Source organism: Trachinotus anak, unplaced genomic scaffold, assembly GCF_046630095.1.
Source record: "Trachinotus anak isolate AG129_WGS33_773 ecotype Australia unplaced genomic scaffold, CSIRO_AGI_Tana_v1 ptg000028l, whole genome shotgun sequence".
NCBI classification, from domain to species: domain Eukaryota; kingdom Metazoa; phylum Chordata; class Actinopteri; order Carangiformes; family Carangidae; genus Trachinotus; species Trachinotus anak.
In genome coordinates, this window is record NW_027273879.1 from 1980335 (window position 1) to 2001363 (window position 21029).

The 21029-nt window shown below is 39.5% G+C and overlaps 2 protein-coding genes across 2 annotated transcripts; one reads left to right on the forward strand and one right to left on the reverse strand.

The window, feature by feature from the left end:
- The first annotated feature begins 4185 nt into the window (after positions 1-4185).
- s100z (S100 calcium binding protein Z) lies at positions 4186-8463 on the forward strand. Its single transcript, XM_071466102.1, has 3 exons — positions 4186-4770; positions 4870-5045; positions 7435-8463. The coding sequence occupies exons 2-3, from the start codon at positions 4905-4907 to the stop codon at positions 7588-7590; spliced, it is 297 nt and encodes a 98-aa protein (XP_071322203.1). The 5' UTR covers positions 4186-4770; positions 4870-4904; the 3' UTR covers positions 7591-8463.
- Positions 8464-16687: 8224 nt separating this feature from the next.
- crhbp (corticotropin releasing hormone binding protein) lies at positions 16688-20719 on the reverse strand. The gene is made up of 7 exons (XM_071466768.1): positions 20562-20719; positions 20382-20475; positions 19850-20007; positions 19078-19288; positions 18359-18504; positions 17137-17254; positions 16688-17036 (listed from the first exon to the last, which is right to left on the reverse strand). Exons 1-7 carry the CDS (start codon positions 20649-20651, stop codon positions 16882-16884), a joined length of 972 nt encoding a protein of 323 aa, XP_071322869.1. The 5' UTR covers positions 20652-20719; the 3' UTR covers positions 16688-16881.
- Between the last annotated feature and the right edge of the window lie 310 nt (positions 20720-21029).

A 21029-nucleotide genomic window follows, 5' to 3' on the forward strand; every position in this document is an offset into this window, starting at 1 on the left:
TGAAGACCAACGCCAAATGAAGTCATCTTTGTTTTAGAAACTCACTGTTTGTCTGTGGTGGAAAGATTCACTTTAACATCCAACAAAATTCATTCATAACCACTATAACCTTAATAAACAGTTTATAACACACTATAGTTGCAAGACGATAGCTGTGTATTATTGTACTTATGTGCATAAACAGTAAATGATTGAAAACACAGTGTAACATAGTTGTAATTATATTCATCATACATATATTGAATGTTTCATGCTTCATAATATAAAGACATATTTAATATGTTAATAGAATAAAGTTGTAATCAGCCATTCATTTTCACTTATGTAGGAGAGGAGATATACTGTCATTGATTGCAAATATGTTATAAATAAATGTTTTTACATTTGATCACACATTATAGTGTGTTATAATATTGTATGTTATTTATTAATTGTACTGGCTGGGTGTAAAATATGGTTATATGGATAGTTATTCAGACTCAGTGGCCATTTCACCCTCGGATTTCACCACATTTGTTTTGTGGGATATAGACGTGAAGGTCTGACTGTGTTCCCTGCTCAGTGTAAAGGCTGCTTTAGGGTTTGTGACATCATGTGTTAACAGTGGACTGAAGGTATGAAAAGAATACACCTTCAGGAACAGAAATCATGTCAGGGCTCATCAACAGGTGTTGCATGGTCTCATCCATTCAAACAGCCTCTGCAGGGGTGGAAGACAGAGTGCCCGGTGAGCACGGTGCAGAACAGAGGAGCGGGAAAACCTGAGAATTCAGTGATGGCTCATGTCAGTGAGAAAAAAAGAAAACAAGAGCAAGAATCTACAGCCATGCTAGCTGGTAATAGCCGTGCTAATGTTACTTCAGCATGCTAACATGCTCACAATGAACATCAGAGAAAATGTTTCCCAAGTACACCTTCGTTTGGTGTTAGCATGTTAATATTTGCTAATTAGTTCAACACAAAGCACAATGTCATTAATTTTGCGGACATGTCGTCGTAAACCATTAAAGGACTGGACAAACTGATGGCGCTACATCAGATGATCGTCTTTATCTTGATGGGGGCAAGATTGGTCAAGACATTTCTCTCAAAATTACAAATACCAGTCGAGTGACACTAAAGGAAAAGTTGCAGGATCTGTAAAAGTCAGTAAAAAAAAGTCTCAATCTCAAAATGTCTCAATTCAAATAGTTCAATACTCACACTTTCTATTTTCAGTGCATAGATGCATTTACATTGACAAGTATGGTAACCTGCAGTGTACTACAAGTACCCGGATGGTCAAAAAATTGAGTGTAAAGCAATATATCCATGGTGTAAAGTGATGGACACTCAATGGTCGCCATCTTGGCTATGTAAAGACGGGCGCCAGGCCTGCAATTCGTATTGGAATGAAGGGGCGCCATCTTCAGATCCGGTATCCTGTTCTGATAATACATCCATGATTTTCAGACTCGTGAAAACAGCGACCGACGAAGGAGGATGGGTCATTGGCGCCGGTGGCGGGGGGCAAAGAGTAAAATGTTTAATTTAAGTCAAGTGGGCAGAGCAGACAACAATCGCCGTCACCTGTTGGGATCATTTCCAGTGAGTGCACAATGGTAATGTTTGATTCCAGCAAGTATATTGTGTACACAGTGTACAACATGTGAGTGTACTGACTGAAGTATGTGATTTGAGACACATCAACAGACCGGGATTCATCCTCTGGAGAACATGAATGTCTGTACAAAATTTCATGAGAAGCCACTGGTTGTTGAGATGTTTGCTTGTGTGGCTAATAAAAGTAAAATGAAATGATTAGATTCATGATTCAAATTAACAGCCACTGCAAAGTTACAATAAATAATATTAATGAACAGTTAAGATAAAAATAAGACAATAAGATAAACTTTACTGATTCCATGCAGGGAAATTAAATGTGAATTTCCCTACAGGGATAAAGTATTTCTTCTTCTTCTTCTTCTTCTTCTTCATTTTCAAGCTTGAAAAACACCTACAGTATAGATAAAAAAAAAATGCACTTGGAATTCAAGGGTGGGTAAAGCGTCCTGTTTCAGTGTCACAAATTACATTTATTGCATCAAACACAATGTACGTAAAGAGTGTGTCTTACAATGCGTCAAGTATTTGATTCATACTTTCCACTTAAGATTCAGTAGCAGCTAATATGAATATCTGTTTACTGAGTCACCTTCTCTGCACTGCAGCAGGACATTTCACAGCTCAGATACAAACACAACGAATGTATCATCTCCGTTTGTCTTTGCAGTGACATTGAAGATACTGCGGAGGACCTGAGGGCACACGAGTGGATATAAAATAATACATCATCTGTCAGGTAGGCAGGAGGTGGGTTTTCATCACGTTAAAGACCACAAGGAAGGCCTTAAAACCTCTTGGAAGACACAGAAACACACTGTAACTCACATTTTGTGTTGTCATAAGGTATTTAAATTCATCTTCAAGAAATGAGGAGCCTGGTTATTATAAATGTTACTGTCATTCCTGTGAAAGAATGGTTGTTGTTGAGCTGTTTACCTCTAGAGGGTAGACATGTATCATTGAGATAAATGTAGTAAATATGTCCAATTACCTTTTTTTATTTCTAAAAATAAAATAATACACTTGTGATGGTATAAAAAACAACACAATACTTTTAATATCATAAATTGTCTGCATGTTAGATTGCATACTGTTTTCTTCTGAATCTAATGTAAAAATTTGGTATTCTGCTATTTTTATTCTGTTAAATGAAATTAATTTTTAAAACATTTTCAGTATTTGATGTGGTGTCACTCGGTGTCAGAGGTTTCACGGTCCACAAAGCTGACTCTCAGCAGCTGTGAGGGGAAACTGTTTCATCACCTTAATAAATGGAAAGTTCTTTTCTCCGTCGTGAGTGGAGGAAAAGTTACAGACACACCTGACAACTATAACGTCCCTCAGGTCTTCGGGGGCTACGGGCTGAATAGACTGTTATTCTCCACTGTCAGTTCTGGCACAGTGACAGAGGAGGGACAATTGCGTATGAGAGGGAGCCGTCGGACACAAAATGACAAAGGATGAAGGCGGCAGCTGCTAAAAATAAACCCTACAATGTGAACATGATGATTCTGAAACCTGATAGCAAAGACGGCTGCACAGCAGGTCACTGCAAGCTTGATGTTTTTATACCTAAATGAAGTGAAACCAGTGGTTGATTGTGAGGCGGGAACATGCTAACAACTCAAAACAACAAAAAATAGAATAAGAAAGATTATAATTACATTGCATGTGCAACATATGAATAAACAATTCTACATTTAATTCACTAAAAAACAGAAAAGAGAGTTGGTGCAGACATCAAGTTAAGTTTCTAGTTTCACCAGATTTATGTTTTCTGGTCAATATAATAAGGAAACATTTTAAAGACACTGACAATGACACATGTCAAACAACATCTACTTTTTTTTTTTTAATTTAGCATTTTAAGGTAATGTTTCATAGCACTTCATGCTAGAGAATAGTGGTCTGGGTAAATATTGAAATAGTTAAAAGTGACTTCAAGCTTTATAAATGTTTATACAAAACCACAACTTTTCCCCAACTTTTACCAAAGTGCTTTTGTTGCCTAAATCAAACCACATGTTGGATTCAGGTTTCAAACTCCAGCATCAACCGTCCACAGCAGCCAGCTTCTTTCTTCTTTCTACACTCAGAACAAACAAACCAAAAAAAAAAGTGTATCTTGGCTAAAGAAGTTGTATACATGTATCATGTATACATACAATTTCCAAGAAACCACCAGAAATGCCAAGAATGTAATTCAGTGTTTATTTACTTCCAGTTTTGTTTTCCTCTGGGATGTGAGAGTGTGATACGTCTCTACTTTTCTCAGACCGTCTTTTTCCACAATCAGATCGTTTGATCTGATGCACTTATCATTAAGAGCTTTGTGGTTATTATTGCAGTTTTTTTTATATGTCAAATAGATGTGGTGCAATAAAACACTCACTGAAATGTATTGAAGTAAAAGTGTAAAATCTAAAATACTCAACAAAAATTACAAGTACCTAAAGATTTTGGCAGCACAGTACTTCTGTATGTGCGCTTATGGAAAACATTTCACTGCTGTTCTTCTGTCCACTTATGTAAAAAGAAATCAGAAATGGAAACCTGTCATATCCCCCGAGCAAAATGCATCACATTTATTGTCCACCTGATATTTTCCTGGTGCTGTTTCTCATTAACCAGCAGTGACCACATCAGGGCCGTGGAAACAACAGGATGCAGGCGTCTAGAATGAACGTGGATCACCCTTAAAGTAACAATGTTGTCATGCATCACGCACTAAGATAACTGCATTTAGACTTGTTAGAAACACATTAAACAATTAGATCGTCCATGTTGTCCTTCCTTTAAGATGAATACAAGTGAGACTCCTCTGACAGGTCTTAACCCATCCTCCCTGTGATGCAGTGTTGCAGGGAGCTGGAGTCACTTCAGGGATGTATTAAGTGATGAGGACACATGTGTGAAGGCTCATGCACGGCTCGGGGTTTGATGAATACCCCCGAGGCCTGCAGGGTTACACTGGTACATGTTTTGTTTTTCACTTAACAGCATTGATTAAAACCTGGAAAGGAAGACAGTTACCATGGGCGTCTCACCTGTGGAATTAATTATCACCACAAAGATAGAGGACAGCCCTCGCGGCCTCTCCTCACTTCCTAATAAACAAGCTGTGCCGTAGCGTCTCTCGTCACATTTGTACAGGACTCTAACCAGGTAAGAACACCTGTCTCACTGACAGATAATCCATCTTTGTCTATAATGTTCATTGGAGTCCGTTAAATGTGTAAAACATAAAGATGTCCTCCTTTTCAGGAAGCTGCAAGAGTTTTTTTTATCCTTCCAGCAGAATGCCGAGCCAGCTCGAGGGTGCGATGGACGCACTGATATCAGTTTTCTACAACTACTCTGGAAATGATGGAGACAAATACAAGCTCAACAAGGGCGAGTTGAAGGAGCTTTTGAACAGTGAGCTGACTGACTTCCTCACGGTAAAGTAGACATTTCAGTATGATTCACCGTTTTTACCCGTATCCGTTTGTTGGTTTGTTTCTGCGGGATTATGTAAAAAGTAATGAGCTGATTTGCACCACATGTGGTGGAGGGTTGGTTCGTGGGTCAGGGGTGAACTCATTCAATTTTGGGGCAGATCGGGATCATGTCCTAAGAATTTGAAGTTTTTCCTCTGAAGTCTGGTGTATGTTGTTTGACATTAGCCTTGGCAGAGGTCTGGGTTCTCTGTGTGCCCTTCTGGTGTTAAACTGAGGTTTTGAACATTATACAGCAGAATGGATCCTAAAGGGAAACTTATGACTATCCTCACTGTGAGCAACAATTTTAATTACTGGAAATGTGTTAGTGCACCAAAAGTGTGACCTTTACACATCCCTGTATTGGCTCAATTGATTAGTTAATGGCCAGTAGTGATTGTGGTATTTTAATGATAAATGATCTTCACCATGTTGGATGATGCTTTGCTGATGCTTCTCTTAAAAGTGAAATTAGATCACCCTGTTTTCAAATGATAAAAAAAAAAAAACATCACTCTGACCTTGTTTGAGGAAAATAGTTTTTCATTGATTGCTATCCTGCTGTCAAAATGTAACTGCTTGTGGCTCTCACATCAAAGCACGGTGGGAAATAAAGGATGTGGAGGAGGAGATAGATAAGAGCATTTGTAATAAGCCCCGGCGTGTGTGTGTGTGATAGCAGCAGCGTGTGCAGGCCTGAGATTTCAAATGATTGAGACCAACGTGTCAACAAAACGGCCGAGGCCTAAAACCTCTGATGCCCTCAGATATATTTCTTATTTTCACTTCTCGTCCTCCCTCATGTGGACGGGAAGCCTCAGGTGCTCACACATCATCATCATCATCATCATCAGTGGCCCATATCGCCTCCAAATATAGACACCCCCATGATGTCATCGCGTTCCCTCGGGCTGTAGCCACCTCTGAGATCGACGCAGCCCCAGAGAGAACAGCACTCACTCTCCGTTTCCTTTGACTGAAAACTTTGACACATGGAAACCAAGCCCTGGTAGATTACTGTATATTTATTTATTTATAGCTTATTTTTGAAAATGAGGTGGTTAATATTAAACAGATGCTCCCCTCACTGAAACGCTGCCATCTTTTAGATTTTGTGTGCTTATTATTTATTATTTATTTTAGCGTCATTCTCAGATATGGCAGTTTTCATCTAGAATGATTTTTAGTTTATTCTAGCACTACTTATTTATTACTTATTTTTTATTTATTACTTATTAATTACTTTTTTAAAAGTTAGTTTTAAGTGTTACTTTACAATTTGTGAAAAGTCTCCTGCTTTTCTAGTTAAATCCATCAGTGAAAAATCCACTGAGTTGGTTAAAATATAAGCTGAAAACAAGCTTTAGTTTTGTTGTTTGTTTTATTTAAAATTTGAGCCTTTTTTTCACCTTGGTTAATTTATTTTGTAAGAATTCTAATAAAACTAGTTAAAATAAAATTAACAATAAGGTCTGCGTAAAATAAAGTTACAGGGTCAATTTATATTTCAGTTTTGGATATTTTTTAATTTCTTTTTGTATTTTTTTTATTACTATTTATGCTTCCTTTTGACTCTGAAACACAGTTTTGCTGAAAAGCACAAAGCATACAAGTCAAATGTATCTAGATAACAGATAAATATAGTTTTGGTTATAAATTCCTGAGGGGACTTTTCTCACTGATAAACCCTGCGAGGTTTTCTTTATCTGTTCGTCTTTTCATTTCTCATTTTCTGTGTGCTGTCAGCTTTCGCTCTCACACAAACTAACTCTATGCTCAAATGTAGCTTTGAGTCTTTTTACCGTTAATTATCAAAATGCAACAGCTCTAGTGATATTTTCCTAATGAAATGAAACCCACCTGAGTTTGCCTTCAGTGTGGAGCGTATTTTAATTTCAACCTTTGACTTTAATGGGAGCCACCACGTAAAGATCACATTGCCTGGGAGTTTAGAGGCTGGAAAAGGAAAACCATGTCTTGTTTCTCAATCCTGAAGGAAATGACCAAAGCAATAAATGTCGTGTGTGATCAGCTGTAGCTCACGGGTCATTTAACAGCAACATCACTCTGCTCTCCACTGGACACGGTCAGCAGCTTTTGCTTTGAGTCAATAACTAAGTTCCAATAGCAATCAAATGGCAACATGCGTGTTTGTCATCCTACATGGACAGACTTATCTTTCCTACATCATGACCTATGTCTGGTATGTACTGAAGGCAGTTTTAATTGCTCAGACAGGGATGTGAAGTGTCAGTCCAAAAACCATTAAAAGATGTGGCCGAAAGCCCCCAGAAATGTCCATCACATCGTAGGTTTGTGGGATTAACGAGCTTTTCTGCTTGGTTTTCAGTCTCAGAAGGATCCGATGCTGGTGGAGAAGATCATGAACGACCTGGACTCTAACCAAGACAACGAGGTGGATTTCAATGAGTTTGTTGTGTTGGTGGCCGCCCTGACCGTCGCCTGCAATGACTTCTTCCAAGAGCAGAAAAACAAAAGCAAGTAGTCGTCTGCAAAGAACCAACTGTAAACCAACTGTAAATCTCCATCGTCGCTTCAAAAATGTCATCACAGTAAATGTCCCGTCAGCTGAAGAAGTTGTTTTAGCATTTCCCACAGTACAGGATAATGAATGTAGACACCTGTAGTCAGTCCCATCACTGATCCAATCATCTGGGGGAAAAAATGTTGTCTTACCAATGTTCAGCCTGGAGCTGTTAAACAGTAACTTTGTGGTCTTGCACTAAGCTTTATAAACCCAAGTTATCATCATTTTTATAGTGAAGTGATGTTAGTAACAAAGAGCCTTTTTCCTGAATCTTTCAAGGTGATGTCATTGTCTTTCTCATTGTGTTTTATCCCGGACTTGGGCGCTTCACAGTTTAAAAACTCCTGTCATCTACTTTTGTCTGTGAAACATCACAAATGCCAATTAATTCAGTGGCATTCACCTTTAAAAAGACACCTTCGTCATCTGAAAATGTGTCTCTAAATGCTGTGTCATCATTTTGTCATAGTTTCCGTCCCAGCAGACGCCCCAGCCGAGAAGTTCCTTCTCAGCTGATTATTAATGTCAGATGTTTAATATCTAAGGTTTCAGCATTAATACTGAAAAACTGAACTGTTCATGTTATGCTTCAGTGATAAAGGTATGAATCTACACTGTCTGTAACTTTTAATTCTTCCCTGACATGTTAAGAAACATTCACCTATTCATCTGTTTTTAAACAATATTTGATTATTGTCTTTTAATGTAACAACTCATGGAAAAATTAATCACAGCTACCGAAGACTGGGAGACATCATGTAAAAACCAAATGAAACTGCAGTAAATAAAAAAGCTCTATATCCTATGGAAAATGGAACATGTGACTTTTTTACTGGTATACAGTTTGGTTGTAATGTATGTTGTTGTACAAACGACTCCTCCACCCTGAACAACCAGAGGTCCTTTTTCAACCTTCAGATACGACTCAGGAGTGTCTGCTGAAATAGCTCCCCTACAGCAGCAGGCGTACCATACCCTGATTGTCATGTTTTCAATAATAAACATGCGGACTGTACCAAGAGCAGTGTACCTACCTTCATCGCCATGGTTACTATATCATGACCATGGCCTGGTAGGGTTTGGTTGCAGGTTGCTATGACCCATAGTTAGGTTTTGTTGCTAGGTGACATCTACTGTTCGTGATAATGATGACAGCAGCAAAGGGAAAAGTGCGGTGACGTAGTTTATAGAGCGACAAAGTCCACGTCAGGAGGAGGTTGGGGTGGATGGATGAATATGACGCAGGAGAGCGGTGTTCGATTCCCATGTGACAGGAGCAGTTTGTGTTGTTTCTATTATCCATGACCGTTCGTTGTTATTATAGTAGCCATGACAACAAAGACCGTCTAATGTTGAGGAAGTATCACCATCTTTTCCTAAACCTAACGAAGTAGCATTGGTGCCTAAACATAACCAAGCCGTGACCGTTATGTTTACAAAGGTAGGTACGCCACTCTTAGTACAGTTGGTACATCTGCTGACGTAGGGGCGCTATTTCAGGAGACACTCCAGTGGGTTGTACCACAGGGTAGAAAAAAACCACCTGTATGGTTGTTCAGGTTGGACCACTGGAGAGAAAACTGACCTGTAATTATATCTGGAAGAGAATAAAACAATTATCCTCTGACATGCAGTGGAGTAAAACTACATGCAGCTCATAAAAGCCCCTGTGTAGCCCACAGCACAGTACTTTCCAAAGATGTGCGTGTGTGTGTGAAAGTCTCATTCAGCTTTCCCTCACTGGACATCACAAAAAGCAAGAGTGGCCGTGCTTTTAGGAAGTGACTATGTACCATGTCTCGATGACGCATGACGATTCCCAATACGCACCGGCCACCTGCGTCCAGCAGCATCAGCCTGTCGCGTAGACAGACACGTCGTCCCCTCCAGCAGAAATGCTGATGCTCTCACCTTGGCAAGGACAAAAGTGCAGACTGAAGCTGTATTTTCTGAGGGTTTTCCTCTGCACGTCCCCTCGTCCCCAAAATACCAAACCAGACAGTTCATTTGCAATGACATTCTCGGCTGTGACGTGGAGGAAAATTACTGAAACAAAAATACAGTGGCAAGTGAGATGCTTTTATGCGCGCAGATGGTGCTTGCACAAGTCCTCACCGTTACAATGCAATTTGTGTGTGATTGGCTGTAATCGAGCAGGATAATCACCCATCATCTCCCATGGGAAGATGCCATGCAGTAATTATGCTTTTTTGTTCAATTTTTAAAAGGTTGCAATCAATCCCAAGTGTCATTTGATCATTTTTAAATGTGGATATTTATATTCTCACTCTTGTGATTGCCCTCACTTCCACACAGACTTTCAGCAGAGAACGCTTTCCCTGCAGATCGTAAAGTTTGAGTCATCAGTCGTGACCATCTCTCATGGTTTCCTGTATCAGTGTAATCATAAAGTCCTGTTAGTGTGACAATTAAAAAACACTTACATGCTTGTTTTAGTCTAGATAGGAACACAACTAGGTGCAAATTGAGTTTGGAATGAACACAGTATCACAGCTCCTCTCCAGATGTGTTTTAAACTGTAAAAATCCTCTGCTATGATTAATGTTTTCTTTAACATGGTTTTCCCTCATATGCTTACGTCCTCATTGAGAAGTTCAGGACCTTGTGCCCCGCCCATCACCACCTGCTTGCTCCAGGTCTCCAGGTGAAAGAGCAGAGTATCAAGATGTTTGAGCCTCAGTCAGACCCAGACTCAGATGAGGAGTCTGTTGAGGCCAGAATCAGAGACTAGCAGAGGGATCAGAATGGTTAGCGTAGTTAGCATCTTTTATTTGTTTATGCTGTTTGCTAGCTTGTAACTGGCAGTGGCTGACACAGTGTTTGTGGTTGTGGTAATGCTAACTCTAACTCTGTACTGACAAGGTTTCAGGTTTATTTAGCCCCGCCCCCCCATTCCCGCAAGTTGACAGGATTGGTTCCTTAGGGTAAACGATGTATAAAACCCTGACGGTTTGAATCTGTTCTTGTTCACTACAGTTCCAAGGTGGAAAGTTGTACTACTTTTATATCATCAATGCTCTTAGTTTAAAATCAGCACAGCAGCATGATGTTATTTCTCTCATTATATAAAAAACATCATATGAACATGTTAACAAGGTTAAATCACTTTAAGCAGATTCATGTTATTCTGTATAAAATTTATAGTCAGATCTCGTTGTCATGACTCAAGAATCAAAGGGAGAACCAAAGACACTGACACTGATTCATGTATATTTGACAGGCACACAGAGAAGGATGATGGGATATCAAGGGATATGATTGAAATAAAATTTGTGGAAAAGCTTAGGAGGGAGAGAAGCATGAAAAGCAGAGGAAAGACTGTCAAAGTCTGGACTAATTTGTGTCTAACACATGCCTGAAAAACACACAAACAGCTGCCGATAACATCAGGAAACAAATTAGACAGAAATGTCCAATAAGGAAAGAAAATAAAGACAAAAAGGCAGAATCTGGGGAGCAACACATAAATCAACATTTAGGCTTGTTTTTGGTACATTTAAAGGTTTTCAGGACAGTTTCTCCTCACTTCAAGTGTCACTCAGTCGAACGTAGCAGCTACCTGCGATGAATGTCTTCAGAATAGGCCTGCAGCCCTTATCTCCCACATGCTGTCTTTCCCCTCATGTCGTCACTTTGTGCGTCACTGTTTGTGTCATAACTCCTCATTAGGAGTGACCTGTATCTGTGTGGAGTGGTTTTCATTGCTTACAGTATATACAGCCTCAGCTCATGATGAGGACAGTTCAGATTGAGTGGAAATTGAATTTGATGTGCACGTTGCTCCATTAATAAATAATAATAATGAAGAGGAAGTAATAAATATAGACAGAGTGGATAGACAGATAGTCAGGATATTAAAATAAGTACCATACAAAGAAATAAAAGAGAGACACAATCCAGTTCCGAAGATAAAATTGCATTTAACATCCATCCCCTTTTAAATTGAAGCTTCAAATAGGAATCTGAAGCCAGATACAAATAATGGAAGAAGGTCAAGTGTCATGAAAAGAGACTTCAGTCCTCAGTAATACAGTCAAGGGGTCCGTTTTCTTTAGGCGGGAAGGACACTGACCTTCTTACAACAGCCATGGATGCAGGCATAGGTGAGGGACATGTACACAGCTGTTGGTGTGGCAGGGACAATAACATCCAGGACCTCGCTGAGGAATCTCACAGGGGTAAAGATCTTCAGAGGACACTTGCATTGAGACACAGCGCGACAGGATTTTATTGAACAAAACAAAAGTTTCCCACAGTCTTTAACGCAGGAAATGGTAACAACAAACCCTTTTAACAAAGAAAAAGTATTACAGAACTGTCCCTAAATAATTATATTTTATTCACATATGGAAGTTATGTACTTATGGTTTTTACATAATGAGTATTAATAATATAAAGTAAAACTTAAAATATAGTTTAAAGCTATAATTAAGTGTATTTAAGTACTATTTTGTTCTTAGGGTGCACTAAGACCCACTTATATTATGTATCTATTACTAATAAATTATTAATATACATTTAATATACTATAAATACTTACATAATATATATATAATATAAAGTACTTAAATATGTAAATATCTCACTTGGAAGAGTATTTTAAGTAAATTAAAGTTATATTTCAAGTATGTCTATTTGCATTACAAAAAAAGTATATTCTAACAATTAATTATTGTAACTTATTCTCAAAATAGCTCAAGTTTAAGCTGTACGACTTTTATATCATTAATGCTCTAAGTACAAAATCAGCATGTAAAAATAAGCACACACTTCTGTGTATAGTCAATACAGAATCATTTAATAATCTAAAATATGATTTATGTTGAATCAGCTTTAATTTCTAGTATGTAGAAAGTCAATATAACAAAGTGTATTTGAACACACATTCACAAAGAGACGAGTGGCTGCTGAACACATATGGTTTGCAGAATTAATTTATTATTTTCTTTCATTTCTGCTCTTCTGCTTTTCATTTTCTACGTTAACATAGTGCGAGATGTGACATTTCACATGGATTATCATTATATTTCTGAACACCGTTTAGTGACAGATGGAGCATGATCCCATTATGAAGCACAGCACGTGAGGAAGACAGGTTTTCCACAGCAGCTTGCTTTACCCTGGAAAACGGTGCGGTCATCCCCCGGGGGATGACGACAAGACACCGGTGAAGAGTGGCGTGGTGCAGCCCCTGTTGGGCAGCGTAGAGCCTGATCTGTCTCCCACACTGGGAAAAGCTGTTTGGGGACATGTAACAGGAATGAAAACATTAAATTAAATCATTATTTGTGTCATAGTAAAACTTCTCACATTTTGGCACAAACAATATAATAATGATTTTTTACACAAATGTTTTACAATCCTCCTCTTGACCTTTTTATATACTTGTTCAATAGATATTGTACAAGTTGTTTAAAACATATATTTGCTAAGAAAAAGAAAGTGGTGAAAAGGATTTTTAGAGGCTGAACTCACACAGCTGTGCTTTGAGCTAAATGCTAACGCTCACCGTGAGAATGTTAGCATGCTGATGTTTTCAAGCTTAATGTTTTCACCATTTTCACCATCTTAGTTTAGCATTTTAGCATGCTAATGTTTGCTACTCAGCACTAAACACAAAGTAAAGCTGAGACTGATGTTGATATTATTATTTTTGCAGATATTTGATCAAAATCCAGTGGAATTTTTGAGCTGATGAGGATGCAAGTGAAATTTTAAGAGATCACCAAGATTATTACAGTTCTTCCTGAGGGGAACATAAATGTTTCCAACGTTTGTTCAGTCAGGACCAAAGTGGTGGACTGGGCAGCAAACCAATAGACAAGACACTGTTATAATGACTGCCTCAGTCCGGGCAGGTGTCACTAAATGCCCTCAGACTTTCCTACCTGTGCAGTCACCTCACTCCCGCACACACCTGCCCTGCAGTAACCCCTGATCACCTGATCTCCACCGCCACTTACACATCTGTTCCCATTCCCCTATGAGCCCTGTCAGTGTTTATATCACCTCATTTCCATGTTCTTTGCCTGACCATTGTCCCTGTTGCCTTCTTTTTGACCTGCCTACCGGTGTCGCCCTTTGGACTCTGTAAGATTGTAAGATTAGTGTTATGCTGCAAACATAAAATCTGAATATCTTTTACTTTGTCTGCCAAAAAAAAAAAAAAAAAACGAAAAAAAAGTAAGAATAAGCAATAAGTAGATATTCCAGTAATTTCTAAAGTACATTTGCCAAGGAAAAGAAAGTGGTGAAATTGAAATAATAGAAAAGTCTTTCCTTAAAAAAGAGTATATAAAAAAAACATTATTATTAAAACAACACCAACAAATATTGCTGCTTGAATGTGTAAGTGTGATGTTTGGAGCAGCACTGCACTCAAAATACTGAGTGTCTATAACTGCTCTGAGCTCCTGTTGAGTAATCGACAAATTATTGATAATCTTCCCTCTCAGAAAGGCCAGATTCAAATGTCATGCTTGATTTTCTTAATCTGTAGAGTAATAGAGGAGTTCAATAAAACTGTCATCATTTCAATCAACCTGTCAGTCCACAGCACACTTCCTTCCTGCTGACAGTGTATAGAGGACATATACTGTGTAATTTACTGTATGTAATAGTGCATAGACAATAGTCTTTATCTTGTTGATTTCATGGATTGAAACATCATCAGGCTACTTTATAATCTCTAGGCACAGATATAAGCATATAAAAGAAAGTGGACATTCAGAAAAAAAAAAGTCTTAATGTATGTAATGTTAATACTCACTAGCTCTCCAATTGTGGATAATCCGCAACTGAAAATAGTCCCCAGCAAATGCACTCTTTTGATTGAGCAACATTTGCAAAAGACAACAGTGACAAGCATTTTCAGGAAATTGTTTTTTTTTTTTAATGAAAGTATATTTTCATGAGCATGTTTTAGGACCTGCAGCTGGAGAAGCTGGAACATTTTAACAAACACATTGTTGTTTTTGGACAATAGGAAAAATGATGGCAGACTTATTCTTTAGCCCTTTTCAGCAGTGAAAAATTAGAGAATTGTGCATTTAAACAGCGGCACAGCTGCTTTGTATGCTTGTTTCCTTCTCCTGTACTATTCAAATTCAAATTAATGAAAGACCACTAGAGGTGCTTATCACTACAATATGTATACACACACACACACACACACACACACACACACGCACACACTGATTTCTGCTGGAAAGATGGGTGCCATCATCATCACACGCTCGTTGATCACCAGCTGTGGCTGCAGGTGTCTGTCAATGATAATACACCTGCAGGCCTTTAATCACCAGTCGCCCCATTGGTTTGTGCCATTCGAGCCATTATTTCCAGAGCTATGGCCTGCCGCTCTCTCTGCAGTGACGGTGAGGGTGTTTTATACCAGAGACGGTCATCAGAGAATTCCATGTGTGAGAGGATGATGAAGCTGATGATGATGATGATGATGATGATGATGATGATGATGATGATGATGTGCTTCACCAACAACCTGAATGGCATCATGGTTGTTTACCAGTACAGGAGCCTGTATTCACCTGGTTCCTCCTACAGAATAAGCAGGTGCAGATAATGACACCTAGAACCAATGTGAGATTATTTCCATGTCGTGTATCATGTCATTTTAACAGTGGTTCTCAAACTTCTTCACTTCAAGAACCTCTAAAGTGACACAGATTAGACCACGGACCTCCATCTGTTAAGAATTTTACTTTTAGATGTTTTATTACAGAAAATGTTTGAACCCCACAATCAGAATACTCATACATTCTGACACTGTGTTACTGATGGATGGAATTATAGTGAAAATAAATGGTTCCCCTTTTTTGCTGTGGACCACCAGGAGCTCCCTCAAGGACCCTTGAGGGTCCGCGGATCCCACTTTGAGAACCACAGTTTTACATGTGCAACATGATGGTGTGTGGTGGTTTGCATCAAAAAGAAACAGCAGGATGGAGATGGATTAACTTTTTAAGTAGCAGTTTACTTTTCCCCACACTTCATCCGCTTCACAGCACAGTCACATGTCGCAAAACTAACCAATCACAAGCGAGAAGGACTTAGACTGAGGTAAATGAGAGGAAAACTAGAGAGATTGATGCCTGTCACTCAAACCTTTCATTCATGTCTACATTTGCCTTTAAACTTCTTCAACCACAGGAAGGATCAGCCCCATTTAAATACACTATCGGAAAAAAAACCCAGAAAAAAAAAACAGAGGTGTCTGCAAAGGTGGAGCAATAAATACCTCCCATATGTGCCCCCCCACCCCCCCACCCCCCACCCCCACTGAAACTAATGAATTGAAAGTAATTTAATGGAGCAGTGCACAGAGCAGACAGGAATAGTAGCAGGAATTTCCTGAGCAAGAGGAGTGGTGAACAGCGTATTTATAAATAGACACTTATAAAAAACATGCAGAAAAACACACATGCACTCATCTGACAAACAGCTGATCACAAAAATACATGAGAATGTAACACAAACAAAGATTTAATTTCATTTAGCAGTGCTCTGAATTGGTCCGTGGTCCGTTTTGATAATGAAACTCCAGCTTTATGAAGCTTTTGCAGAATGACGCCTGGAGACACTTGAATGCCATCACTTGTACAGTATCCTCGTCTTGTTTCTGTCCTGTTTATATGGTTTAATGTGTTTGTGTTTCGTCTCACAGATGGAAACAGGCGGCACGTTTCAACACAGCCGAAATAAAAACCAAACCACAGTGAAATGCTTTGTCATGCAGTGTAATTTTATTACAAAAAGGTTTTATACAAATTTAACTGCATAATGGCAATGAATTACTTTATCGAACACTGGACCTGTTACCCTCCACGTCACCTGTGGCAGGAAATGACTCTCGTCTGTGTCGTTCAGCGAAAATAATCAGAAGGTCACATTCATTTTAGCACCATTCCTTTTCAAGAATGTTGACTGACTGAACCCAAACATAACGTAACAACAATATCATCTTCATAAATACAAGCAAAATTCAAAACAAAAGCAGTTCCACCAAACACAAAAGGACACTTCATGAAGCTTTATTCAGCAACGAAATAACAAATAAAAAGAAAAGAAAAATGAAAAATAGTTGTGATAATAATTGCGTGACTGTGTTTATCTTATTTTTGACTGGGTGGATCTGTTGCTTTTAATAAAATAATTAAAAAAATGTTTGCAGTCAAATGATACATTTGTCACTTTATGATCCTGACGGGATCAGTTGTTGAAGCAGAAATCCTCCACGTTGTTGAGTTTGATGGTCTGAAGCTCCTGGCTGTCCAGTAGCCGGTAGCTGAAAGACACTCGGCTCACAAACTTCCCACTGGACACCATCCTCACCACCGTGTTATCACAGCCGATCTTCATGTGAGCTGCAGGGGGATGGAGAGAAAAGAGTGAGTCTCAGCTTGTATAATGAGAAAAGGTAGGAAGGAAGGAAGGAAGGAAGGAGGGAGATCAGTGTCTACTCACTGGGACCAGTGAAGGAAATGCAGAGGTCTGTGATGGGCAGCAGCTTCGACGTGTCGATGCCATTTCCTCCCAGCAGCTGCACGAAATCTCCAGACTCTGCACATCCAGGCACGGACCTCTGTGGAGACCAACACGTGGCAAATACTTTACTTCAAAAGGAGTCAGTGGAGTGACATTCAGTTTATCACAGGGAACAAAGTGGGCAGAATTTAACAGCAGGATCTGAGTGTTACAGAAAAATACAAGTGAACACAATAAAAATAAAATCTAACAATGAAATAATGAAAATCCTGTCAATAAAAATATGTTTTAGACTTCTTTCAGTATTCCTCCTCTGATTACAACAACACATCTTTACACTTTCTTCAACCTCTAATATTAAACCTGCATTAACTGAAACAAGCTTTAAACATAACAGTGATTTAATGTAAGCCCAGTCTTCTCTCTCTTTTAGCTCCGTGTTTGGTCTCTACCAGCTCCCAAGGGAAATATCTGGTTCTTGAGCCCCTGAATCCTCCACTGTGTTAACCAGCCAACTGTCTGTCTGCAGTTTGGAGCTGAGCAGGTGGTGTACAGTAAGTCTATCAGAACTGAAAACAGCTGGAAACACCACCCATGAACCAAAACAATGAGCAAAAAGAAGCTAAAATGCTCCGCAGAGCTGAGGGGAGCTGCAGAGTTGGGTGTTAATTCTCTGTGGGTTGGTGGGTATGAGTCACTTTCACATTTCACATAGTCATTTGATCTGTTGTTGATGTGACATATTGATGATGTTGATTTTAGACAGGTATGAGGAAGTGTTGTTCTGTTTCTAAAGCATCAAAAGAATTGTGATTTTTTTTTTGTAGTGAGTTAAAACTATAACAATAATTACAGCTATAATGGTGTTAAATAAGGGTATAGCATATAAATCAACAGTATTCTGTCAAATAGTGGACCTTGCAAGAACTGTACTTAACTTTGGGTTTTAAAGGGTCGATTCACTCTAATCACAATAATTTTCAATGAAATAATCACTTTTTATTTTAAAAGTGAATATTAAAATGTAACTCTGACAATGTTTTTCAAAATACACATAACTGTTGTGTTTCGATTGTGTTATGTTTGTCTGCTTTGTGTATCCTTAACAAACTTCTCCATTGCATAGGAGTAAAAACATGGTGCGGAGGTAACACTGAAGCAGATGCTACACAGTAATCAGCGTCTGTTGATTTTTGTTCACCTTGGGGAAGCTGTTGTAGTGTCCCAGGCTGAACTCTGAGATGTCGATCGCCACTGGATAGATGATGGAGAAGCTGCAGTTCCTGTGCTGCTGCGGGATCACCATTGTGTAACTGCCCTCTGGTGACTGGGAGATGACATTACAGGCTGCGGAGAGACATGGAGGGATGTTAGGAGCACGATCTTTAATGGGTTCTCAGGTAGAGGCAGAGGAACACACACACACACACACACACACACACACACACACACACACACACATAAAAATAAATTATGTACAAATGAGACAAGACTCACAGGATGAAGACTGACAGATGTAATTAGGAAGCAGCTCTTTACTTTGTTCATATTTATGTAGTTCCAGTTTTATTTCTGATGATCAGTTGATTTGTGAAGTGTCAGCTTCAGAGATATTAAACTGACTGATACTAATTGTGACTTTAAACAAAAAAAAGTTCTTTTAATTTAAAGAAATCAATGCATAGGTTGAAAACACATTTACATTTGTTTTTTCCTGACGTGTTACTGCAGGAGTACTCTTGCAGTGTGGTGCATGGTGCAGATCCAGAAACACAGCGATGACAAACTGTCCCCTGTTGGTGCACTTGATGACTAAAGCACCCTGCCGGGCTTGTACCATCACCACAGACTCACACGTTCATTGCTGCACAAATGGACTGAAATCCTGGATCCACTTTCCCAATGTGACAATCTACTTACGGAAGGGGTTGATGTGCTTCCTGACTGTCAGGGTGAAGCTGCTGCCGGCGCTCTGAATGCGGAAGAAGACCATGGCCACGTTCTGAGAGGAATGCACGCTTCTCCTCAGCGAGCCCGAGTCGCAGTAATCCACATAGCGCTCGTTCAGGGGCAGGGGGTGATCCTGGGAGCTGGGGAACTTCTCTCCTTTCATCACCCAGCCGTCAAACACCTTCACGGGACACAAGGACAGTGAGAAGCTGAAAGCAGGACTTCAGATTCAGTCAGAGAGGATTTCTGCAGGGTTTTGTTTAAAGTGATGATCAGATCAGTGCAGAAAATGAACAGAATGTGCAAATATTTGTCATTTTTTGTCATTGACCATCAGAGCATCAGCATGCAGGAGGAGGGGGACAGATTTAAAGGCTGGTTACCGAAAGTAAACAGGTTTATATACAGTTGCCTTGTGTTAAAGGAGCTTTTTGTCTTACAAGGAAGTTTCTAAACTTAGCAAGTTAACTGACCCCAGTGTTTGGTGGCATGAAAACAAGCCCAGGCTGTTCCAGAATAACATTAACAAACTCACACTTCATCACCAGTCATTACTAAATATATAGAACATTATATAATAGACCTAAAAAGACCCCGTGCAACAGGAGTTAATGATTTGTACTTAAATAAAACATCTTTTAGGTTGATATGTCAGCTTCATCAGATGCTGTTTCACTCCTGATGAACATAGCTTTTCTTTGTACACAACAGGAGGAAAATGGTGTTTCAGCTGTTAGTTTACCGTGATGAAGTCCCCTCCCCTGCAGTCGATGTCCACACTGTCATAGTCCACAGCGATCACCTCAGTGGGCTCTGCCATGAGGAAAGCAGCACAGCTGAGCTGAGGATGCTCCGCTGTGAAGGTGAACTGACCCTCCACCGCCACCATGTCCAGACAACCTGAGAGACACACAGATTCACACGCGGATGCATTTCTACAGTCAGACTAGAAAACAGCCGGCATAAGACATATCTTTATTTTTGTTTCATTAATACTTTCATATTAATAGATTGTACTTTAATTTTCTCCACAATTGTCCACTTCTTCCTTCTCTAATTTATCATGAATTTCAAATGTTATGTCAGTGAACCTAATTTGAATAAAAAACAACTGAGTTTGAAAAACAATGTATATGTCCTGTCTTTTTTTATTGTATAACGTGATTTGGATTAATAACTGCAAACTTTTTCTCCCTCTCACACAAATAAAAGCTGAACAACAATCACATCTTATTCCCAGATAAAGGCTGCAGCCTGTGTTTCATGTGCCTTACGTAAAGGTCGGCGATACATCAGCTCCTCAGGTATTTCTCTCTTGAGTTCCGAGTTGAAAAAGGAATATAATTCATCTTTTGAGATCTCGTTGTTCTGCAGAAGAAGAAGAAAAACAAATTAGTGCAAAGTTGAACTGCGAATCTTAGAATAAATGGGAAAAAGTATTGCCTGACTCTTACCTCGATGTACCTGCAGTCTCCCTTGAGGACGGACAGACTCAGCACCAGGAAGAACAGCTGCTCTCGGAAGGTCCGCTCCATGACGCGCATCTCTGAGCGGGAGACGGTCTGAGCCGCGCCGCGACCCGGGCAGCTTTTTATAGGAGCAAGTTCTGGAAGGACCACACCGAGGACCCCCGCCCCTGTGCCCCCCCCCCCCCGCCCAGCCAATTGCGCGGTTGTGACGAGAGCAAGGATGGACAGGTTGAGGGAGAGAGAGAGAGAGAGAGAGAGAGAGAGAGGTGGGCAGCTGATGCCAGAAGAAGCTGAGACCACACACACATCAGAGGTCATCCTACCTGAAGACTGCAGGAGCTGCAGCAGCTGATCCGTGAGGGAAACTTCCTCTAATGTCACTGCTCTGTTTTAAATGTTACCTCTCACTTCTCTGGACAGATCATTGATTACATCCGGTGGAGCAATAGGCTG